At 30.4% G+C, this 25,332-nt stretch overlaps 3 protein-coding genes across 6 annotated transcripts in view; 2 read left to right on the top strand and 1 right to left on the bottom strand.

Moving 5' to 3' along the window:
- Window positions 1-15,461, top strand: part of LOC113375763 — a 100,263-nt gene extending 84,802 nt beyond the window's left edge. The window contains exons 2-6 of the mRNA XM_026615711.1: window positions 11,410-11,771; window positions 13,124-13,352; window positions 13,523-13,775; window positions 14,319-14,496; window positions 14,658-15,461. Coding sequence (XP_026471496.1) covers window positions 11,410-11,771; window positions 13,124-13,352; window positions 13,523-13,775; window positions 14,319-14,496; window positions 14,658-14,813 — 1,178 coding nt within the window. The 3' untranslated portion in view covers window positions 14,814-15,461. The remainder of the gene's footprint in view (window positions 1-11,409; window positions 11,772-13,123; window positions 13,353-13,522; window positions 13,776-14,318; window positions 14,497-14,657) is intronic.
- A 726-nt stretch (window positions 15,462-16,187) lies between these two features.
- Window positions 16,188-19,628, bottom strand: LOC113363189 (putative uncharacterized protein DDB_G0282133). Of its 4 annotated transcripts, none has more exons than XM_026605671.1 (5): window positions 19,329-19,628; window positions 18,765-18,916; window positions 18,221-18,694; window positions 17,100-17,232; window positions 16,188-17,036 (listed from the first exon to the last, which is right to left on the bottom strand). In XM_026605671.1, the coding sequence occupies exons 1-5, from the start codon at window positions 19,441-19,443 to the stop codon at window positions 16,891-16,893; spliced, it is 1,020 nt and encodes a 339-aa protein (XP_026461456.1). In that variant the 5' UTR covers window positions 19,444-19,628; the 3' UTR covers window positions 16,188-16,890. The 4 variants fall into 4 exon arrangements, with proteins under 4 accessions (XP_026461456.1, XP_026461458.1, XP_026461459.1 ...); XM_026605673.1 differs by having other exon boundaries at window positions 16,188-17,033; XM_026605674.1 differs by lacking the exons at window positions 16,188-17,036; window positions 17,100-17,232 and adding an exon at window positions 17,715-18,139.
- Window positions 19,629-19,881: 253 nt separating this feature from the next.
- LOC113363232 (exportin-5-like) lies at window positions 19,882-24,857 on the top strand. Its single transcript, XM_026605719.1, has 9 exons — window positions 19,882-20,092; window positions 20,380-20,522; window positions 20,597-20,753; window positions 20,819-21,046; window positions 21,107-21,274; window positions 21,362-21,526; window positions 21,588-21,971; window positions 22,194-24,473; window positions 24,544-24,857. Exons 2-9 carry the CDS (start codon window positions 20,404-20,406, stop codon window positions 24,688-24,690), a joined length of 3,648 nt encoding a protein of 1,215 aa, XP_026461504.1. The 5' UTR covers window positions 19,882-20,092; window positions 20,380-20,403; the 3' UTR covers window positions 24,691-24,857.
- The last annotated feature ends 475 nt before the right edge of the window (window positions 24,858-25,332 follow it).

The following is a 25,332-nucleotide window of genomic DNA, read 5'->3' as shown; positions in this document are numbered from 1 at the left end:
GTTATCTTCTGAATGAGAATGCGCGGAACCAATATCATAGTTACCTAAAGGTATCAGCAACTATACTCGTATATTGAACGATTTAATGCAACTCGTAAATGAGTCACATAAATACAGAGTAAATGACATAATAAAGTTTATCATAGTATCCCATTATCGTACGTTACACACAATCATGTTACGGGCAGCGAATCTGGTCCTAACCGCAGAGCCGAGAACACAGTTTTGGCAAACATTGAAATGAATGGATTTTGAAAAATTATGTTTAACGTGAATAATGAACATGTAATTATTCAGTTGATAAGTTCAGTTTTATTAATATTCAAATATAAACTAATAAGAAATATTAGGACATTATTCTAAGAAATCGATATATGTAGTTAGGAAACATAATTATAGATCGCAAACATTATACTTTTTTTTCACCCATGTTTCGCAACCAATATAATTTATTCAACTGATAATAGTATACATGACCGACTATTTATAAATAAATTTTGTCGAAATAATTACTCAGTAGGAGTAATATTTTTCGTCATAAGTAGCAATAATTTATGCTAATTTTTATGCAATTGGTTTAAACACAATTAGTAGTACCCATGTAATACCTTTATAGTATGTACAAAATCCAGCAATTTGTTAACTTCCCGTAGAGCAAGTTATAGTAATCGCAAAAAAATCGAAAATGAAATTTTTTAGAAAAAATGAATGTATGTGTGTATGTGCGTGTATGTATGTGTGTGCGGATACAAATTTTCGTCGACGATTTCGGGAACACGGATGACGCATTTTGAATAATTCAAAAACATTCGATTCGTATTGATAAGGAGACGTTCTGATTAGTTTTTGGCGGAGACAGGTCCAGCCGTTCCGAAGATACGGGGCAAAAAGTGCCAAAAACGGTAACCCAGTTTTTAAGAGAACGGAATGTCCGATTTTAATAATTCAAAGAACATTTTACTTTTATTGACAAAATGAAGAATTGATCAAATATTCATGAAGGCAGGTCTAGCGGTTTCGGAGATCTAATGAAAAAAGTAAAAAAAAATGCCATTTGGCGATCAAAAATGATCATTAAACATATGCACATCAAATTATCAGATATTTTATAGAGATTTTAACAATAAGTATAAATTTTGTTTACATTCCTATGGGTTCCGTACCAAGTTAAAGCAGTACGATTGCTTTGAAAAAAAAGTTCAGAATTTCCAAAATATGTCAAAATAAAGAAAACATTTTTTTTTTCAAAATTTTATAGTTTCTCAAAAATCTAATTTCTTCGAAGTAATTTTTTTTTCAAAAATGTTAATCGTTTTTAAAAAAATAATTATGTTTGGTACGGGAAGTTCCAGCAATTTGCCTTAAGACACGATGTCATGCGCCCCACTAGTTTGTTTTAAATTTTACACTATGTATTTGTTGGATCCAATTTTGACCTTTAGCCGTGCTAAATATTTTAGTTAGCACGTTTTTTGCATTGATTTGAAACTTTTAACTAAATTATCTAATAAAGTTATCAAGCCATATGTGAAAAATTTCATATTATCGTGGCGATTAACATGTTAACTATAAGATTTAATTACCTTGCATTGACTGTACCGTACGAAATTTTGTGAATAATATATTATTTGAAAAATATGAGATCATTTGCTCTCGAACTAAAGGGTCCGCCATCTAACTTTTATAGCCATTTTGAATCTTTCGCATCCATTTTGATTTTTTGGCAACCATTTAAAAGTTAGGCTGCCATTTGCATTTCCCTTACAAACCAAAACTATTATTTCAAATTTAAAAAAATCAGTAGTTTTTTTTATAGAATTTTCAAAAAAAAAGTTATTTGGCGGACCCTATAAATATAAAGACTGATGAAAACTTCATATTTCTAATTCATATCGAACTATACATACTGGCTGTCAGCTCTCACTCTGTACGTGTTCAGAACAACTGAGCTGCCAGTTCAGTTCTATGATGAATGAAATAATTCTCTAATGACCACAGTCGCGGCGGCACACATTTATCCGTAATAATGTAATGTGTAATGGGATGTTTGTGTGCCGTCTGCGATTGCGCTCATATCACTCCGCGATTCTAATTCATACGGAATTGAAATAAACATAGTGTTACACGGCATTTAAGTGATTCACATTTAATGTTACAGATAATGATTCGTAACAATTCATATTATTCGAATGGTTCAATATTATTTATATTGTCAACTTCATTATTTATTCCAAATACATTTTACATTCCTTTACAAAATTAATACAATTCAATTATATATCTCTTATTTGTTTAATGAGTGTGAGGTCAACTGGATACAGTTTAGAACGATGTACGAAGGAGGAGAAAAAACATTGAAAGATTAAATTATATGTTGCGAATTGCATAAGAACCGTACAGCCTTGCTTCTTATCTTACCATGCAAGGATTACTCAACAATCATTATAAATAGATATAGTGTAGAAATATTACGAGTAATTGTTGCATTATTGCCATAATAATGTTTTCAATTTAATTGATTTTTAGTTTGCAATAATTTTTTTTATATTGGTGGACTCCCACATTTAAATTTGGCGGTATATACGGAAAACAAAATAAAGATAGTATATGCACGTTGTATGTGTTGTTGTGCCCCATCCAGCGACGGAGCCAACAATATGTTGGTTCTTCCTGCTGCTAAGCATAGAGCTGATCCCAGACTGTGAAGGCGAATCAGTAAAACAGATGAAGACGTTTTATTTATGTTTTTTTTCATGATTCTTGTACACTTTACATATAACTTTACAACTGAACTTAAATATAACTCCATTGATTGCTAAATACTACTGATATAATTCATTATTAAAATGTTGTAAGCAATTGAACCTTTCTTCGACTTTTTCTCAAAAACCGTTAAACCGATTTCAAAAATTTAAAATACATTCAATGATACTTTATAAGCACATGTTGATTAGTTAGACGGTTAGTTTCATTAGTTTTTTGATACGATCGGTTGATCCGTTTCCTGAGAATTATCAAAATAGTGCAAAAGAATTTTTACACGTTTTGGCCAAAAATCCTAAATCGATTTTGAAAATTCAAAGGCCATTCGAATGGTATCATATGGAAATCGTGCTAATTAATTGTCGACAAAGATATCGGTCAGACAGTTTCTTCGTATTTGATTGTTAAAAAATAATTTTCGGCAATTTTAATGAAATTTTGTATAGCGATAGAGTGCCTGGAGCATACCAAAATATTATATTCATACGAAAAGTAGTTCAATTATAAAAATTAATTAACATTTGAAATAATCTAATAATAAATGTATTAGAGGCGTTTTTGTGAGAAATAATAATGTGCAATAAAAGAATTGTACAAAATTAAACAATCTGCAATATTTTATAGCACTATGAGCTGCCCTACACCAACTTGGCATACTTATAAAACACTCATAAATTAATATATTGATTTCTTATTGATTAAGTCGATTATTTACACATGTTGGGAGGAAGGTCATGCATATTTGTCTTACGACAAAATGCCATTGACAGCTAGTCATGATAGTCTGTCGCACATCAGTTATGATTTCAGTCAACTCTATTCTTAATAGTATAGTATAATTATAATTATACTCTGGAGTAAATCATGCGGAATTATTTAAGAAGGCGCTCTACAATTTCTTCGAAGTTTTCTTCTCAGCTGCGCAGATATCCGTAATCTTTTTCCATTCATAAATATACAATCTCACCGGCGTACAAGAATCATTGACGGCGCGTCGAAGAGGGGGATAGGTCAGGCATGCAGACTATGATTTGATTTTCGTAGATTAAACAAGTCATAAAACGTCGAAATTTTAATGTTATTTTTACGTCTCCTTACTATTTCTTGCAAATCACATGCATTCTGCACTACATTTCACATAATGAATTAAATTGAGAAATACTCAACAACACTAAACTAAATTATGAATGGAAATCCTGAATTGAAACTTTGGTTCATACTTCACATCAGTTCTGTATTACATATTATCCCTATTTTCACCAAAAAAAACTCAAAAAAAAAGACCAGAATCTAACTTTTAACATAGATTGAATGAAAGGAAAAACATAGGCACGTCATTTATATAATTAGTCTCAAAAATTTCAGTTTTTACTTATTACTATCAGTCATTTAATTAAAATCACTAATATGTTCATTTTTTATCTTTAAATTAGAATCTACTATTAGAGTACTCACCAATGTTAATGAACTCACTCGTCGCACTATTATAGTTGTTTGTGCATTAGTGTGTGCACATTTCGCATTTGTATTATTTGTTTGATAATGACCCAGTACACTTGAATATTTGAAACATATGGCATTGAAAAATAATTTAAATATTTTTTGCGGAATAGCGTATGTGAAAGGAAGTAGATTAAGAGAAAGTTGTACACATGCATGCTGATATATGAAAATTATGCAACTTGGCTAATATTGTATAATCATCGTGTTTTATTTTGTTAGAATTTAATATCTTTAATACAAAAAATATGTATGGATGCAGATTTATGGTTTCTTTCATTGATGTATTCTTCTATTCATCGCATTTGCCAATAATATTCCTTGAATTTGCTGTAAGTCTAAGCTACTTAATAACTTCACCGAAAAATTTCTTGAATTATTTTATTTTCATAAAATATTGAAAAGAATTTTTAAAATGCGATTAACAATATTAAATTCTTTGGGTGTATCATTTAAAATGCGCTTTGATGAATACTTTTTTGCTCTTGGTCATTGGTGGTATTCATAAAATTAATCGTCTTGATGATTTCGTTTTTCCCCTATGCTGGTGATTCGTACGAAATTTTTAATTCACTGAGAGAGTACTGGTTTATTAGTCTGTTTTCTATATAAATAATATACAGGTTGTTCGGACGTCTTTTCGTTTTATTATATTGTCCATGAAGGTGACAAACTTCAGGGCATTAAGATTTACACGGAATGGTTGCTACCCCTTGTAGAGGGGGTAGCGGAGTGTTTTAATGGAACTAGTTGTTCACTTCTAAAATTAAGTCCGCTTAACAACATGTAAAGAACCAATAAAAATAAATATATCTTTTTTCATTATCACTTAGTAACAAATCAGTGATTGTAATTAGAACTGCAACAAATACATAATATACAAACAAATCAGTGTTTAATACAGTCCACAGCTATAAGGGTTATATTATAACCCAACAACCTGAATTATCGAAGGAGAGTTTTAATAAATTCTATAACAACGTAACCGTAAAGTACATATGTATTATTATTATCATGTCAGCATATATGGCACAGCAACATATGTGAATTAACATCTTTAATACGATCATTTTTCTGATTTATTATGAAATTTACTACATATCACATGCATATTATAGTTCACATAAAAAAATCGTCTGATTTATAAGTTGCTACCGCCGGTGGCCGGTCTAATCACTAATTATACAATTAGCTTATCTGTTGTTTGTATCAAAGGAGCATTGCCTTGTATTACCCCGACCATTGTGTTACGCGGTCTGGACTTATGCTATTTGCATACATAATTTTGAATTTTGAAATCGTTTAGGCATTGCGCCTGGGGCATACCCCCTCGCCTTCATGCGAAGGCAGCGAACTGTGACCGAAATGTCAAGTTGGCATTATAAAAATAAACATTTTTTATTCCACGGGCTTTAAAACTGTGGAATATAAATAAAAACCACGAGAAATTTATTTTAAATGAAAAAATCGTGCTTCATTTTTCAAAATTTATTTTTCTATATTAAGTTTTTCTAGATAAATTTTATTACTATTACAACCAATTCAACAGCTAGTTTTTGCTATTTATAACACCGAACTGAAGTCATATTTTTTTTAGAAACGTAATAGTAATAGTGAAGTTTTCTGTATCATAATTTTGAATTTAATATTGACATGTAAATTAACAGTATTCGACCGCAACATCAACAAAAATGTCTTTTACATTATTTCTAAATTTCATACGTTTTGGCTAGACTAGAAATTCAGACTAAAATATGTATATTTTTTTATTTTCTTATAAATAACGATCTGTCTAAATAGAAAGACATTGAGTAATTAGTTTGATAACATATTAAATTTTAAAAGGAAAACCCAGTGGTTCATCTTTTATTAGTGTACTAAATTATATTTCAATTTTGGTATAATAAAGAAAATAATATGGTATAACAACTTATTACTGATTAATATGTTAGATCTATTAATTGTATTTTTTTAAATCTTATATTATGTGTGGTGTTGTAGAGACTTGCAATTAGTTTGTTTGGGTAGCGGTCAATTTTAGTCTTAAAATTATGGACACTCTTTTTAATTTCTTTACTGATTGTCAGTGTATCCGTGTCTTGGTGAATTAGCCATGTCGGTACATACCTTGGCGCGGATATTGCTTGTCTGAGTATTTTATTTTGAAATCGTTGCATTATTTGTAAGTTACTGACTTTAGCAGCACCCCATAGATGGATGCCATACATCCAAACTGGTTTGAGAATAACTTTGTATAATAAAATTTTATTGTACATCGACAGTTTTGATCTAAAAATATGAAATATAATGTTTTAAATGGATTTAAAATTAATTATATTATGCTATACTAGAACATGAAATTTTTCATGACTTGACATTTAAAAGAGTTATCAAACTGCTAGTTATTTCGAGCTTATTTCTATTAACCGAATGCTTTCATCGCTCGGTCCACTATTTTAGCTTCGGCGGTTTCAATGAACATTGGTTCCTGTCGTGCGTTTGTCGCGTGTGCACTTTTTATCGTACGCATTTACCTTTCATAATAATTATCCAGAATTATTTTCTGTGTTAATTCACGCAGATTTATACGAAACGCTAAACGTTACAAATTAGCATTTTCCCAGCGACGTGTATAGGAGAGTCAACTCTCCGCACACAGTGAATTGCGTTAATTGAGTAACGAGCCATAATGTTGCAATGCTCAAACTTGATGTATGTGCAAGTGATTGTTTGCACAAACTAAATGGTAAATAAATGCGAACACAAACTGATTTGACAGACCATTTATTTATATTGCAGCGTTAATCTAGTGCCACGACGAGCAAATTCCGATACAGGTCGGAGGAACATAATTCAATTATAGAATTATGATTGGTTTTGTAACGCGCTTAAATGAATGCATGAATTTGAATGACATAGATTTTTCTGAAAATTCATCAGGTTGTCGGCTAAGAATTATTTCTAATAAGTATACACATGAGCTATTTTGTATAATTTATAAGAAAATGATCACTTTCAAATGTTTCAACTTATAACGAAGAGCCATTTTTCTTATAAATTAAAGAAAATAAATTTCTTATGATTGAACTTATAATGAACTAGACGCATAAATTTTATGTGATTTTTGAAAGGCCGCAAAAAAGGCCGAACAATATTCATATTTTTGTTATTTATTAATGTTTTGAGAATATGAAAAACATAACTTGAATATAGTCATAAAGTTTTAATTCTGGAAGACGGTCTTGAAAAATTGGCTCCAGATCATACCCCCATGATTTTTAGTCCTCCAAATAATCCGAAGAAAAATTTGATTTATTATTTAAAGTTTTATAACTTCTCAAATTTTTCTTTTTTTTTTAAATAATAGAAATCGGAATTTGGAAATGAGTGAAGTTCATACTGAAGAATACTTTATGAAGAACACTATAAAAATTTCAAGTAAATCGGTGGGTACCATCGTATCGAAAAAAATATGTTTAAAGTTTCGCAAAGGAAGAAATCGCAAAGGAGGATTATCGTGGTCAAACATCTATATCTCCATAAAACACATATTCTTGAACAGTTAAACTATGATTCGAAAAAAAGAAATTCATTTTTAAAACTATAGACCAGAATACTCCCTTTAACTACTTTTATAGAAACAAATTTAAATGAATTGAGTCAGGAATCTTCTACACCAAGATTTTTTTTAAAAAAATGTTCATACGATTTAAAATAAAATGTTCAAAAAAGGAGATATTTCATTGGAGATAAACTCTATAAAGGCATAAATAACAGAACAAAGTCTTAAAGAATATTCTGATTGTCAATAAATATATGCATACCAAAAAAAGTACACAAGTTGAGTAAAAAATTTTCACCAGTTGATAAACAAACTACTAGTCTGATTTCAGTTTAACATCAATTTTCTTTTTCACTGGTAAAAGAATTTATTTTGCGTGAAAGGGTTAAAGATAGATTTAAAGAACGCATCGTAAAGTTAAGTTTTAAAAACTAGATTTGATAATACTTCCTCTCCGGCGAAAGATGAGCGCATGCATTTAACGGCATTTGCAAGCAAAAAATTGCATTTCATTGACGCTTTTGTGCTTTTATATAACGCCAGGCAGCGGTCTGTGTGCGGCGCCAGTCTGATTAATGTTCGTATAAAATATGCATGGAGCCAATTATAGTACGGTAGATTATATGCATGAGATAGGTGTTGTCTGTTCAATACTATAATTACAACCGTATTCTCAATCAGAATTATTCATTTAAATGACAATAGCTTCCCATATTTCACTTGAACTTGTTTAATTAACGTAATAAGCAGAGAGTTAAAATAAAATAGTCGATAAAATTTAATTATTTACGTATTTTTGAATTAAAGTTTAATGAAATGTTGTATTCTGTATGTGACAGTATTATTTTCTAATTAATGTTTAGAAATAGGTTCAGACGTTATTATTTTATCATTATCATTATTGTATTTACATACTACACATAATTACTTTATATGAAAGAGTAAGAAATATTGTTGCTAAAAATAGTCAACAAAAATTCATTAACAAAAAAACTCGATAATACCGTCGCATGATTTTTTTAATACTCGTTCGAATCGTTCGAAGTCAAACGGATCACCAGTCGGAATCATTGGTATGTCACCAAATCGCCAGCAATTTTTGATTCAATGGTGAAATTCAGTGCGTGTACATCATTATTCTTTGCGGCAAGAATTGCTCGTTGACTTATCCAAGCATAATTCTGATAATTCTCACTAATGTTGTTACTCGAATTTTTAATTACGGTGCGCGGAGCTTAGCTATAAACCTTGCGGAGCCCGAGACCTTTCCAACGAATGCAAAATTGTCGAAATCGGTTTGTGCGTTCTGGAGTTATATCGTCAGGAAGGAAAACCCGACTTATTTTTATATATATGTAGATTTTAGTTATATAATGCATATAATAATTACAACCAACTATTTAATTATATGTACGAAAGAAAGTGAAATACTCATTAAGAATAATATTAATGAATTAAAACCAATTTAAGTATAATATTTTGTTTTTTTTCTTTATCGTTAAGAAAACTGTTAACCTTTTCGACTATAAAATTGATATCAACCAAATCTTAGCTGTTGATGTCCAATTATTTTTGGACTTATCATTACGCGACATTATCACTTTTTATTTGAATGAGAATTATATAGCAAACCAAGTTTATTATTGTTATTGCGATCTATGGTTTTGTGGCAGACGGTGCTGCTGTATTTGAATGTAAGCATATGGCTTATAAATTTCACAATCCGGTTGTAAACCTGTACTCCGTTTCGTTTCACCAGACAGTTCGTAGCCATAGTAGTTACTAGTGTAAAAAACTGATCGTGAATTTCATTGTCGTATATGCATTATTATTTATGTAAATTGCATATGTCATTTACTATATTCCGGCCCCTCTTTTCGTATAAATTTTAAATCTGACATTTCTATAGATAATTCATAACATTATTAAGAACATATTTCGCATTGTTCGTGTTTGTAATGTCAAGTTCATTGGTGTATTTGCATAAAAAGCGTACGTAAACATAAACGAAAAGAGCCAATGCCATCAAGTTTCTTCATATTATGAATGCGCTCTTTTTTGTATGTAAATAAACTTATACAACATTTGCAAATAAATTTTTAGATATTTCAATAACCCCATTAATTAAATGGCAAATGTTTATTTTTGTTTACTAGTTAAGTTGTTATTTGAATTTTTATTTAATAAATATACAGTTTTTAAATTTATGCATGAAATATTAGTTGCAAATACGACGCATAAAAAATTACTGATTTTTATAAAATTAAAATAATATATTAATTGTAATAATAAATCACTTTCTATATTCATATAAGGAAATTCCTCAATGAGGAAATTTCTAAACGCCATGTACCCAACAGCAAATATTCTCATTGAATCAAAGGTTCAGGTTGGTTATGAAAAATGAAGGAAAAAAAGCAATATATAACAACGTGTATAACGTATTGTTGAACAAGAATTAAAGTATTAACTATCATCACGATTAATCAGAGCCTGTTGTTTGACTAAAACCTAGTTTTATTCAGCACTACTTTCCTCAAAAAATGCGCTTTTCAGTATTAATTGTAAAGCAATCATGAATCTATTTAAATTTCAATGATTTGTTTATTATAAATATTATATAAATACTGCTTTGTAATTTATTCTTGTATATTTATAAAAAGTACAACTCATATCAGTGTTTACATTCAAAGAAAACCAGTATCGCATTTGTATTCATAAAATATAAAAAATTAATTAATGCACTTAAGAGCTTATTAAATACTTCATTTGTTTTTCTTTTGAGAGTTGTTGATATAATATATGTATTTCAATCTTAAATATTATATAATTATAATGAAAAACATTGAGTCATATTTGCTTAATTTAATTTAAAACTGATTCGATGTTTATGGCAGTGACATTATTATGAATTAACAAATGAATTGTGTGTTTAAAAATATAGTACTCTTGGTACCAATTGAATATATCTTACAAAATATTTTTGAATAAAATTGTTTCTTATGTTATTATATAACAAAAGTATTTATGATACTTAATATTCAAATAAACAAATCACTGAACGTAGTAGGTTTCTTACAAAAACGAATCGTGGCATAATATTTCTAAAAGATGCGATCGGCAATTGTCTGATAATTTTTGTTTTTATTTGAAAGCACAATACGAAATAATTACTAATTTTTCTGTCTATACCGCAAATTATACACGGACGTTCTTGCAATAGCGCGAAGGAATCTTATTTGGAAATAGTTAAATGATAAAGAATTAAAAGGAATTTCAAAAGGAAATTCACATTTTTTATGAAGTTTGTCGAATGATGCGATTGATGGATAGTGGTATGTTATATTTTTTTGTTCTATTGTTTTTATTCATATTACCTCTCATGTGTCATAATTTAATCTTAACTATTTCCACTCGCGAATTGCAGTATTATTTGGCATCCGAGTTGAAAACGTTGATATGTTCAAAGTTGTAAAATAAACTGCGTTCATTATTTTTTGACTCGATTCAAGTGATTATTGAGGAAAACATTTAATGTTATATTTTTTCTATTGTATATCTTCTAACAAATCTTTTTTTTTCAGCGCGGGATCGATTCCCGTCTACTAGTAGTACTGATGATTCGGGTTCAGATGTGGACCACGACCCAGAATCCGTTGGTCGCCATGGTGGCGTGGATAAGGACGATGATGATCTGGGTGGTGATGGTGGTCTTGGCCTATCCCATGGCGGACACGCTGGAGGACATGCTTCCGTCGGTTTGAGTGGAAGCGGTATGGGTGGCGGAAGCGGTGGTTCGCATGCCGTTAGGAAGAGGCGCGGCAACTTGCCAAAGCATTCAGTCAAGATTTTGAAGCGATGGTTGTATGAACATCGTTATAATGCTTACCCCAGTGATGCTGAGAAATTGACACTGTCGCAGGAGGCCAATCTAACGGTTTTACAAGTAATGGAAAATTTAAAATTTTGTACTATAGATTAGTTTTATCTCAATTTTGTCGTATAATAGTTTTGCATCTAATAAAAACATCTAATATTACTCAGAAGCGTCATATATATATATATATATATATATATATATATATTAATTTTTTTTTATAATTTTGATGTTGAGATATGTGAGATTCAGTCTTCAGGGCAATACATCAATTAAAAACTTGTATGACTTTAAAACATTTTTATTTTTTCCATACGTTTCGACACATTGTTTTGTGTCTTCTTCAGTGGACTCTAGTTTGAAGGCACAGATAGAAATTATTAATTAAAACTGATATATAAGAAGTGATATGGTATGAACTTACATGTAATTGTAATAATCCTAATTATTTCATAATTATAAATGTTCACAATGCACAATAAAACCAATTCTTGTCACTTAAATTGAACAATATATAAATTTTAGAATGAGTTTTTTATGAAATTGTAAAGTACATCCCCTATTCTGTATTCCGATGCAAGAGTGAAGCCTAAATGTACACCAATGTGCGCACCACGTGTTAAAAGCTAGGTACAAAGCACACGAACTGATCAGAGAATTTAAGGTTTGACAACTCGAGGAGGGTACATATAGTAAAATATAAAAAGATGACAATTGTGAGAGTGGACATAGTTGGTAGAATTGAGATAAAAATTAAAAGAAAAAGAAAAATTAACATTAAAATTAATATAATTAAAACGTCGATCGGGATAGGTAATTATTTTAAAAGTATGAAGTTCGAGACATTGTTTAAAACTACTTGGTAATTCTCACACAGTGAAGAAGTATCCAATCTTTTGTTTATGCTATTTTTAAAAAGGTGTATGAAACATGATTCTGAAAAGCGTCTCTGCGATGTATTCGACTCGTGATATAAAATTGTGGCAACATCAAAATTGAAAATATTATTGAAACTTGGATGTAGTCAGTTATCTTTGTTTAATTTTGATTTTTATTTTTGGAGTTGTTATAGCGTTGTCTAAGACGTTTTTTTAGATGTTGTCCAGTTTCGCCAATATAAGTGGCCTCACAATTTGTACAGTCAATTTTATACACGATGTTAGAAATACGATCTAAACTTGTCGGTGATTTTAAGTTTAAGCAAGCAAAATATAATTATGAATTTTCAATTAATATTAGTAAGAATACTAAGTAAGTGTCAGTACTACATTTATTAAGTCATGAAATGAAAATACACCAACAGCGTTAAAATACACAACTATTACATCAGCAATTGTTTTTTTAAAAAATTGTAACCGTCATTAGAAGTGATTTATAAATATTTCTAAGTTCTTAATTATATTCTGTCTATTGCCCCTTAGGTATGCAATTGGTTTATAAATGCAAGACGTCGTATTCTTCCTGAAATGATTCGGCGAGAAGGTCATGATCCACTACATTATACTATATCTCGGCGTGGTAAAAAAGCGACTGGCGGCAGTCAGTCTTCAGGAGGCGGTCCGCCATCTCCTGGTGCAGTCGCCGCTGATCAAAATGTAGCTCACCATCTTATGATCACCATACCTCCACCAGCTACCACTCCCGTGACAGGTAAGGATTTGAATTACATCAGCTTAATGATTAAAATATTATAATGAATGATAAATTTAAATATTGCCGTAAACTGTTTAAAAAAGGGTTGCTTTTCATTAATATTATTGTTATTATTATGGTTGTCTTATTTTATTTTTGAAGTAAATAGTTTTTTTTTTTTTTTTAAGGCGCTCAAAATCGCACGGCGAAACGTATGCGGGGTTCCATTACGCAAATGTCACGCGATCATGATTACGATGACGGCGTCTTGTACCGAAGCGAGGAAGACAGCGCGCCCGAATATGATGAGAGCAGTTCGCCTAGTGAAGAAGAAGTCAAATACGATCCGTCCGTGTGGCAAAGCGTCATTAGGTATACGTCGCATCATCAAGATGACATCGATGATAAAGAGGATGTTTTTCGTCACTCCGATGAAAGAACGTAAGTACAATATCTTTTATATAATTACATATCGATATACACCTAAGTCTGTTTTTACACGGTAGATTGGTTCCAGAAGAAGCCGTGTAAAAAAAGACATTGATCTTATACAAAAATGGGTGATTTGTTCCTAATCTCTAAAACCTATTAAAATTAGCGAAAAACAAGAATTTTTAGTGTATTCCCCTAAATTAGTGCTATTCACATTTGCTTTGACCATTAAGAATTGTTTGTACGCGCTAAAGGGGAATTCGCTTAAATCTTTAAGATCGTGTTTGCAAACTATCGATACTATCGATGGTTTCAGACTTTTTTCTTTTATAAATACTTTTTTGTGATATGAACATATTTTGCAAAAATTAAATTTGATAAAAAATTTAAGTACATAAAATTTCAAATCGTGCTAAATGGAATAAAATCGTGTAAAAAAATTAAAAATATTCAATTTTCAAACCGTGTACAAAAAGACCGTGTAAAAACAGACTTAGGTGTAATTACATGCTGAGCACGGTTGACGTTTAATTCTGTACGATATTTCTCCAGGAGTCCAGTCGATGAAAGTGCCCCACTATCCGCTCATGCATCCGTTGTAACGCATCCAGGTGCTGAATATTGGGCGGCACCGCATCCGCATCTCGCCCATTTACCGCAACTACCGCATCCGTTAACCGCCGCGTCACATGCTGGAGCACGCGTACAGGTCATGCCTGCACACCATCAGGTTAGTATCCTTATTTTTATCCACTATTTTAAATGAAGAGAAAAAATGCTTTCCACGAATGAAATCGTTTACTACTGCGTAATGTTGATCAGCTTAATCATGTTGCGAGTTGTGTTGTACTATTTTATTAGCATTGATAATATATAAACATCGCCTATTAGATTAGCGGTCCACCACCAGCCCTGCCCGGAAGTCCGCCGCCTACACCACCTGAGACCCAAGAGGACAAGGACAAATTTAAATGTCTCTACCTGCTAGTTGAGACCGCAGTAGCTGTTCGCCAGCGAGAAAAGGAACAGGAAGAAGTTCATGTATAACGAATAACCCGTGCTTACATTACAGATGTCCATAAGCACATGCAAGACTGAATGGTATGAATGGTTGTACATCTGAAGACATTTAAGTTTAGTTGTAAGTATCGATCGAATGGACAAGAATATAGAGAACCTTTGAAGATTGCCAAATGAAAATAAGCGTAATTAGACAGTTATGTTTGTGCTTAATAATTTACTCTTATGTATATGCTACAACACCATAATATATCAATCAAGTGCAACAATAATATTTTTGTTCACATAATACAATACATGAGCAGACTGGTTGTGAACTGTGATCTAAAAACTGAAACACTTGGAAGAAGTGAATTGTAAGCCGTGTGTCAATCGGTGGAAATGTGCCTTTTATCTATGGCTTAAATTGTACCATGCCAAGTCTTTTAAACACTTGTGTATTATTTATGAGCATGGTAAACAATTTGAAAGTGCTGTAGATTTAATGATAAGTTTTGATAGGGTTATTAATTATTCTATATATTGTAAGTTGTTGATTATAAGGAACATTTCTTTGTATATTTTTTACACTTTCTAATAAGTACGCAGAGACATGTAGGTCTAAATAGTGCGCTAGTGACAAATGATGACCTTTGACTATGTGGTGGTATATTAAATAAGTTCTCGGCCCACAAACATATCTGAAATTTAAATGATTCTCAATGAAAAAAAAAACAATAGTGCACAGGAATTTATATGATACGTGAAGTATACATGCATATATTTTCAAATAGAAACTTCGAAGTAATACTTAGATTGTAAGAGCAAAAATTCTCATGTCATATTTTACTAATATTACTGAAATAATATAAGCAAGAAACCATATGATAGAAAAAACATATAGCAATAATACAGTAAAATACCTGTATATATCATTTTTATTAATTAAGAGTTTATATTAATAAGTGTATATTCAAAACATGTGATTTTGTCCGATTTGATTTGCATTTAGTATCGTTTTCTACAATTGTTTTTAATTGAAAAATGATCAGCAGTTTATTTTGTATATGTATTTGCTTATCACGATTCGAAGTTATAGATAATTTAAATTTATAATATGACTTGTTTCTGAACATTCAAATACTTTTTTACGATATTTATTTCTAGAAGTTATTAGATTTTCACAGATTGTCATAAAATTACTTTTATTTTTTAAAATTGGGTGACGTATTTTTTTTTTAAAAGTCATTCATATTGTGAAAGTGAGTTTTTTTTTTATTAAAAAAAGTAAATAGATGCTAGTGAATAATATAGAATTAAGTAGTTGGTAAGTTTTATAAATAAACTTTTCAACTGTTAAATGACAGTTTTGAACAAAGCTCTTCCTATAATATTACATATATTTAAACTAAATACAACATTTTTAAATTGGTACAAAACCAAAGACTATGAAAAATGATAATATAAAATATATAAACTTCTAGAATACATATAACAATAGTAAATTGACTTCTGCAGAATTTATTTTTGAAATAAAATTTTTATTAGACAAGTTGGCAGCTATTCTTGTTTACAAATATTTACTTGGAAACCATTTCTCAAAATCTCATTCAAATTTTATCTCGGCCATTGGAACTTGTGAAAAATTTGTCCTACTGAAACGCCCACTTGTACAAAATATATTACTTATAATTGTAATGACTTTGATTTAGTATTATGTTATATATAAACAAGCATAATTACTTAATTGTATTTTTTTTACTGGTAAGAAAAGTCAGGTTGTAATGTACTTCTAATTTTCCTTAGTGTGTCGAATTCTTGTGTGGATTGATTTCTTTTGGTAAAAATTCAATTTAAAATTACTGTTTCGAGATAATCCAGGAATACACTGCCAATGTAATTATTAAAATATTTCATTACAATGGATTTCAAATTTTTTATAAGAAAGTAACAATATAGCAATCGAAGCAGCCTGACTGGCGTGTTGATGTAAAACATATTACGCTATGGTATAAATAAATATAAAAAAATAAATCTATTTTGTGTTTATATGAAATATTGAATATATCTCAATTATGGTAAATATTTCATGCTTTGATCATCAATATTTTCATTTATATCATTTTTAAACTCTTTTCTTAGGTTGATCTCCATCACTACATATATTACTACGTTTTCTACTTTCATTTGAACCATCTGTTCTATACTTCAATGCATGATCTGCTGCTGCTATCATTTCTTGAGTACTAATTTCACTTGAAGCATTTCCTGCTAAATATTTGCATATTAATGGACATTCTTCAGAGTATTCATCAATTACTATACATTACCTACCTGTAAGTAACGTTTTTGATTCCATTTGTTTTCTGAACAATTCCTGTTGCTCCCTTTGTTTCCGCTTACGTTCCTCTCTTAATTCATCTTCAGATACTTTAGTTTTGGCTTGATTCAATAATGGTTTAGGATTCTGTATACGAAAGACTGTGATTGAATTATTTGAATATGAAAAATACTATTACTAAAAATAATAATAGGAATACAAATACATGAACTTACCTTACATAATTTGACAGTTTTTTTTTTTTAAATAAATCACATTTTCATATTATGCAATTAAAGGGATTATGTATATTATGTACTATCTCAAAATTTCTGGCACTTTCAATGGTAAAAACATTTATTTTGAATACTACATTTTTATAAATTCCAGTTTAAGTGTTATAAATGATTGATTTCACTTCAAGCACAAACTACGGAATTGTACAATTAAATATTCCAGATAAATTTGAAACAGCACAAAACTTTGCATTAGGCTGTATACAGAAATATCTGCCATGGATTTTTAAAAATTCTCTAATGTATTTAATTTTGGTTTATTTACATAAATATAAAATATACAAAAGTCCTATATGGTAACAATGCTATTACATTGTTCTCTCTATGTCAGTACAACTAAAAATTATCTTATTTAGCATTCTAGGCCTTTAAAAATATACTCAGAATATAATCTTAAGAAAATACCACTTACAAATACTTTCCCAATTCTAAATCAATAATGAGATCGACTGCTCATAAATATCATAAATAATATTCACATTGTTATTAAATTAATATTTAATATCATATTTTATATTAAATATTTATAATATTTAGCACTTCGAACCATCACCAGTCGGTGTTAAATGTATCAGATCATTTTGATTTGCCCAAAGTTTAACTTTATTTTCTGTCCAAAAGCCGTCATGAAAAATTGTTGGAGTTATCCATTCATTATTGACGAAATTATTTTTATGGGGACTTTGGTAGCTTAGTACCTGGTTATTAAACATTTGACTATCTTGTTGAATATGACAATTATTGTAACTTATGGTGTTCTGATTCAAGAATATTGTTTTCATTAGAGGTTTAGGATTAAAGGAGTTTCCTTGAATGTTGTTGGTAATTACATTACTTACATCATTTGTTATGGGAGCTATAACATTACTCGGCATTTGCTGGAGAGGTACTTTTGGATGCACAACTAGGCTTGGTTTAGTGTTGACTGGTGTTTTGGAAACAAATTGCACATTGTTAGAATTAGGAAGTCGTACATTTGGATTACTTCTGTCAATTCCAGGTAAATTTACTTGATTTATAGGCTTACTAGAAGAGAAGTTTCCCGAGATATTATTTTGTGCTGATGGATTGTCATTAAATGTTTTTGAAGGAAAACGATTAATTTTTCCAGGTGATTTTGGCTTAGTTGGTTCACAGGGTTTTGTTTGAGGATTTCTATTTTCATTGCGAGATTCTCGAGTTTCAGTCTTTGTGGAATGATCACTAGGAAGGCCAATTGTGCAATTGTTTGTTTGTAAAGCCATTAAAACTTTATCAGAAATTACACCTCCAAAACTACACATCGTTTCCTTGAGAGCATTCAATACAGACATCTGCAACATGTGATATTGCTCAAGAGATATTCAAATATTATTGTAATACCTTCACATTCAGTCGACTTACTTTTCTCACCAAACTGTATGCAGTTCCTCTATCCATATGTGATAAATAGCAATAACCCACATTCTGTCTTTCTAAACGGTTAGAAAGCACAGTAATATTCACAAATGTAGAAACTCCTACTTCAAATAGTCCATCCTTCTCCACAGAAAAATCTAGATAATTCAGATATGGTATGCCATTAGGTAATAAAATGGTACATATTTTAAAATTACTTTTACAGTTTTAAATGTGTGTATACACACACACACACACACACACACACATATATATATATATATATATATATATATATATAATGTTATTATTTAACTTTCAGTTCAATATTTTATTTTTTCGTGAAACAATGCCTTTATTTTATTATATTTATTTTATTTGTATTGACACATACAGTGTCAAAATGTATATAATAAATAGTTAACCTTCTTATTTCGATTATTTGGCTGCAAATAAACATTTCATGAATATGTTTCAATGTATAACGAAAAATCTAAAGTTTATATACATTTTCATGGCTTTTGTTGCTTAAATTAAATCAAATAGGTATATCTATATAAAGAAACTTGCCAACATCTTGTTTGATCACTGTCCAACTCCAAGAATTATCCCATATTAAATTTCCTAGCTCAACTAATGTTTGCTGTAGTTTGTAACATTTTTTGTATTCTTCTGTTTCATCCATCTTCTTAATATGAAGCTCAATTAAAAATATGTGTAATGTGTAAACACTTAGTTAAATAAGAAATATATATAATATATAGCTTTCAGTTAACAATTAATTGAGAAACTTTATAGATTATTTGTACAAATATACAATTGATCAATTATGGTTCAGAACGTGTATTTATATTCGCCATTATTTTTCGCAATAACACATTTCGAATGTCATAACAAGCCTACGAAAAACAAATACGAGTAGATAATGGTGAAGTACGAGGTGAATAATAAGAGTGAAGTGGGAATCAGAACACCAAAAGTTCGTTTTGACTTCACTCCATATTCTCTTCTTTTATTATCTATGCCATAGATATACCATTCTTAGGTTTCAGTTCAAGATATTTCATATGACAACACTAAAAAAATGTAGCACTTAAATTTGTTTTAAAATTTTGAACATATTTTTTATATTTGATGAATGATTAAATTTAGAATATCTGAATTCATTAAATAAAATATGGGGCTATTATTCCTGTTATTTGAGGATTAAATTTTTTACTAACAAAAGTCGTTTTGTTTTATTACTGACCGCTGCCAACTTAATGCCGTCTGTATAGAAATGCGGAATGCTATGTTTTCTTAATTTAAGTCGGCCAACTGACAATTTTAATTTTGTGAGTACTTTAAATCGAAAATTATCGTTGTATTTTCTATTTGTATGCTTACAGTATTATATTTTTACATAAAATTGTAAATAACCTATCCGATGTGCTTTGTTAGCATATCGTTATCCATGTGGATGTTTTTCATTAATTGACACCGCTTAATCTTGCTTAGTTAATGCTTAAATAATTGATAAATTGAATAATAAAATTTATATCAATATAAGTGCTACTTCGCTTTTTTTGTTTTCGACCTCTACAAATTGTGTACTAAGTTTTTTTTATATAACCTATATTAGAATTCTTGAGTACCTCCTCTTAAAATGGAAGGATCTCAAGAAGTGGAGGCCCTTGCAGCAGAACTAGCTCGAGCTGTAGAATTGACAATGAATCCATCTGTATCACAAAATGATAGATTAGAAGCTTATAATGCTTGTGAAAGGTAAAGAAAATCATTTATAAATTTGTCATTATTGTGCAATGTACATAAAGCAGTTGTTTATGTTAATATTTTAGATTCAAGGAAAGTTCACCACTTTGTGCTCAAGCTGGATTATATTTGGCTAGATCTTCTCAGTCAGATATTGTTTGTCATTTTGGTTTGCAACTAATGGAGCACACAGTTAAATATCGTTGGTTAAATATTTCACATCAAGAGAAGATTTTCATTAAGGTATTATCAAAATTTTCTTAAAATCCTTGATATCAAGTATGAGATATAAATAATAAATATTTTAGGACAGTGCAATGAAATTGCTTCATAATGGAATGGGGTCTTCTCCAGAACAATCTCATATAAGAGACGCATTGTCACGAATTATTGTTGAAATGGTTAAACGAGAATGGCCACAGCAATGGCCTACCTTATTAGCTGAATTATCCGATGCTTGCAGTCGTGGTGAAGTTCAAACTGAACTTGTTCTTCTTGTGTTTCTACGTCTGATAGAGGATGTAGCATTGCTTCAGGTAATATTATGAAGGCAGAATTCAATGATGGATTTGATTTATGATTTTTTGTTTTTACAGACCTTAGAATCCAGTCATAGAAGAAAGGATATTTATCAAGCTTTAACAAGTCATATGTCTGAAATTTTTGATTTCTTTTTGAGATTAATAGATCATCATGTTACAACTTTTAGACAATTGAAGGAATCTAATAATCCAAGAGCGGATGCTCATAAGAGGGTTGTTCAAGTGAGTTTATGCAAAATATGATTTATGCTAAATCTTGTCAAATTAAATATCGGTTGATAGAATTAATTGTAACATGTTATCTTTTAGGTTGTTTTACTAACTTTGACAGGATTTGTTGAATGGGTGTCTGTTCAGCATATCATGGCTGGTGATGGCAGACTTTTACAAATACTTTGTGTATTACTTATTGTGCCTGAATTTCAAATGCCAGCTGCAGAATGTTTATTACAAATAGTTAATCGCAAGGGACAGGTACAATTATCATGTGTTTGTAAGCTTCAGCAACATGTTTTAATTCTTTTTAATTTTATAGATTAAAGAAAGAAAGCCATTGCTAATTTTATTTAGTGAAGAGGCAATGGGTTTTATATTTCAAGCAGCTGAAGCTGCAACGAGTAATTCTACAGAAGAGCAGCATTATGCCTTTTTAAAAAAATTAACACAGGTGTTAGGTGGACTAGGATCTCAATTAGGTGCACTTTGGGGCAAAGAAGATGGTTCAATTATCAGACCTGCTAATTTTTCAACTTATTTAGAAGCTTTACTGAGGTTTACAAGTCATCCAAGTTTGACTTTAACACAGCTTGCCAATAATGTGTGGCTGGCATTATTGAAACATGATCATATCTCTAAAGAACCTACTTTTATGAGTTATATTCCGAAGTTAGTTGAATGTGTTGGACCAAAACTAATAAGGGTAAATAAGGCAGTCTAGAAATTTGTAGTTGCTTTTTCATTTTAGTGTTTTCTGATTAATTAATCCTTATTTATTTATTATACTAATTATACCTATTATTTATTAATTTATTATATAATTTTTTTTAATGTTTTGTTCTTCTTGATGCTGATAAAAAATTATTTATTTTATTTTTATATGACAAAAAGTTGGTATTTTACCTTTTTATACATTTTCTTCTAGGTGGTGTATCCAGTTGCTCGACCAATTAAAGGTGCAAATGATGCAACTACATATGCTAGTATGGACTATGATAGTGAAGAAGAATTTATATCATTTTTTAATCGCTGCAGGTCAGATATCTTAGATAGTTATCGACAGATAACTCTTATAGCTCCATCTGTTACTTATGGTTATGTAGAGCGCTGGTTGACGATTCGTTTACAGAAGTCTGTAACTGAAAATCACAGAACAGATGGAAATATTCTTGATCCTGTTTATATGGAATGGGACGCCCTTGCTCAAGCTTTGGACAGTATACTGAGCAGAATTTTGATGGTAAATGAGAGACCACCTGTAGCCAATGGATTAGCATTATTAGAACTGTGTTTAAGTTTTGAAACTTCAGATCCATTAATATTATCAACTCTTCTGTCTTGTATATCAGCCTTATTTGTGTTTCTCAGTATGTCATCATGCCAAATTACTGCTGGAAATTGTGTAGCTATGACTGGAGTATCATTACTTCCTAGAGTTCTTGACAAGATTTTTGCAGCTTTAGTTTTTAATGAACATGGCCAAACAACAGAGACCAGATCCAGAGCAGTGAAAAATGTTAGAAGGCATGCGGCCTCATTAATGGTCAAAATAGGCCACAAATATCCTCTGCTTTTGCTGCCTGTATTTGATCAGATAAACACCACAGTTCAAAGGCTTGCTCAAAATCCTGACCAGCTTAGTAAACTTGAGTTGATAACTATGCAGGAATCTCTTTTGCTAATATCTAATCATTTCTGTGATTATGAACGTCAGACAAAATTTATTTATGAGACAATGAGTCTAGGTCTTGCGCAATGGAATGTTATTGCACCTGTACTTAAATCAGCTTTTGATTTCATGGACTACATAGGCCTAAACAAACCTCCTGTGGAACCAAACTCAAATGATTTGTATGGGCAACAGAGAGGCAATATATTGCGTAGTGTACACACAGTTTTAGCTATTGTAAAACGCTGTTCTTGGCCCGATGATCCTGACAGGGCCTCAAGAGGTGGCTTTGTTGTTGGCTTTACAGAATCAGGAAATCCAATATGTAGGAATCCAGGGACTCCACATATTATTCCCTTATTGCCTCACATCTTATCATTACTTCGTATCTTAAATGAACTTTGGATACCACAAGCATTGGCCGCTTTGCCTGAAGGTTATCGTCTTGCTCATAGTATGTTGGAAAATGATAAAGCTAATTTATTGGGCACCGCATCACCGATAATAATTGATCCCATGGATCCAAATACACACAAAAATAATAGTTCCTTGGACCGAATGCAACAGTTTCTGTCATTAGTACATGATGGCTGTTACCATTTGATGGGTGCTGCAGGTCCTTCATTAGGCCGGCATTTATATGAATTACCAGGATTAGAACAAGCTTTAATAAATAGCATATTTTCAAATTTAGAACATATACCTGATTATAGACTGAGACCTATTATCAGAGTATTTCTTAGACCTTTTATCTATTCCTGCCCTACAGCATTTTATAATTCAGTTCTGCTACCAATTTTTGCTCATATTGCTCCTTTTATGTTAAATCGTTTGAATAATAGGTGGCAATATATCTCTTCATTATATGAATCTGGTAAGTTAGATGAGGATAGTAATGATACCCAAGAAGTGCTAGAAGACATGCTTAATCGTAATTTAACTAGAGAATATTTAGATGTACTGAAAGTTGCCTTGGTTGGTGGTACAATTATTTCTACTGATACCATTTCTTCTATGGAGCAAGATGATTCATCAATGGATACGCCTCAGGCAAACCTAACCAGAGCAGCCCAATCTGCTATTGCTTCGGATGTTATAAGTGATTTAGGAAACAAATTATTACGCTATGAGCATTGTTCAACACCACTGGTTCTCACTGTTCTTAGTGCTATTGCATGGAATGATAGTAATGCTAGTATGAAAGCCACATTGTTAACTGGACCCATTGTTAGATTTTTGGCATCTGAGCAAGTACTGAATACACAGATCGCAGGTCATATAATGAATGTTATTTTACAAGGATTACAGCTCCATGGACAGCATGATGCCAATCAAGGATCATTATTGACCTTAGGCGTGCAAATGTATGAAATTTTAAGACCCAAGTTTCCATTAATAATTGAAGTAATGCAACAAATTCCAAATGTTAATATGGCAGATTTACAAAAGTTTGATGAAAAAATTTCAACTGGTAGTACGAAAGGTAACAAAATTGATAAAGCTAAAAAGGACTTATTCAAGAAAATTACTAGTCAGGTAGGTGATGCAATATTAAACACTTAATTATATTTTACAGCCATGTTACATGTTTGTTCCTGTTTTATAGTTAATTGGGCGTAGTATTAGTGAGTTATTCAGAAAGGAAGTAAAAATTGCAAATCTCCCTTTACTCATTGTGCCAAAGCCAGAACAACAAGCTCTCGTTGACTCAACAAATGATGTTGGATTAATAAAACTGTTTGATCGAAAGTAAATTGTTATAAAAACATCTGAACACATAATCAATATCTATTGATTAAATTTTGTATGAATGAGACATTAGCATTTAAAGTATTTATCTCTAACGCATTTTCTACTTAATGTAGATAACTATTCTTTGGGAACCAAATCTATTGGTTACAATAAATATTTCTAAGTGTTGTCCATTTTTTATAAGATTTATATATTTATGAGATTAGGTGAATAATTGTATATATAAAAATGATTTTTCATTTTTTGTTAATTTTATTAAATTTGACTGTTTAATCTGTAATTTATATTTTGATTATTTTTATATGTACAGATAAATTGAATTAATTTATTATTAGGAGTATAAATCTTATAGTTATGTTTTCTTCGCATTCCAAAAATGCATTGTGACAATATATCAGTGAATTGTAAATATGTGAAATCAAATTATAGCAATCCGAATTAGCCAAAACTGTTACTTTGATATTTAATTGCATACAAACTATTTTAATAATTGCCATTTACGAAATAAAATTACTTATATTCTGAATAGTGTTTGGTATAATGATTTATTTGCTCTTAGAAATTGGAAAGATTTATTTAGGATTTGTTTCACTATAATCAGCAAATAATAAATCAGTTCACATTTTTATTCATATAAAATTTA

This window comes from Ctenocephalides felis, unplaced genomic scaffold, assembly GCF_003426905.1.
Source record: "Ctenocephalides felis isolate EL2017-DRISC unplaced genomic scaffold, ASM342690v1 CF-g0.4_SCAFFOLD_00845, whole genome shotgun sequence".
Taxonomy (NCBI): Eukaryota; Metazoa; Arthropoda; class Insecta; order Siphonaptera; family Pulicidae; genus Ctenocephalides; species Ctenocephalides felis.
The sequence above is the reverse complement of the archived record's forward strand: the minus strand, read 5'-3'. Positions and strand labels throughout refer to the sequence as shown.

Bases quoted from the DNA above. Each gene is read 5' to 3' on its own strand.
- LOC113363232 (XM_026605719.1), top strand. From the start codon at position 20,404: ATGGAAGGATCTCAAGAAGTGGAGGCCCTTGCAGCAGAACTAGCTCGA. The intron at 21,047-21,106 runs GTAATATTATGA...TTGTTTTTACAG, and splicing joins AGGATGTAGCATTGCTTCAG to ACCTTAGAATCCAGTCATAG. The intron at 21,275-21,361 runs GTGAGTTTATGC...GTTATCTTTTAG, and splicing joins CTCATAAGAGGGTTGTTCAA to GTTGTTTTACTAACTTTGAC.
- LOC113363189 (XM_026605670.1), bottom strand. From the start codon at position 19,443: ATGGATGAAACAGAAGAATACAAAAAATGTTACAAACTACAGCAAACA. The intron at 18,917-19,328 runs GCAAGTTTCTTT...TGAATTATCTAG, and splicing joins AGTGATCAAACAAGATGTTG to ATTTTTCTGTGGAGAAGGAT. The intron at 18,695-18,764 runs GTAAGTCGACTG...CACATGTTGCAG, and splicing joins CATACAGTTTGGTGAGAAAA to ATGTCTGTATTGAATGCTCT.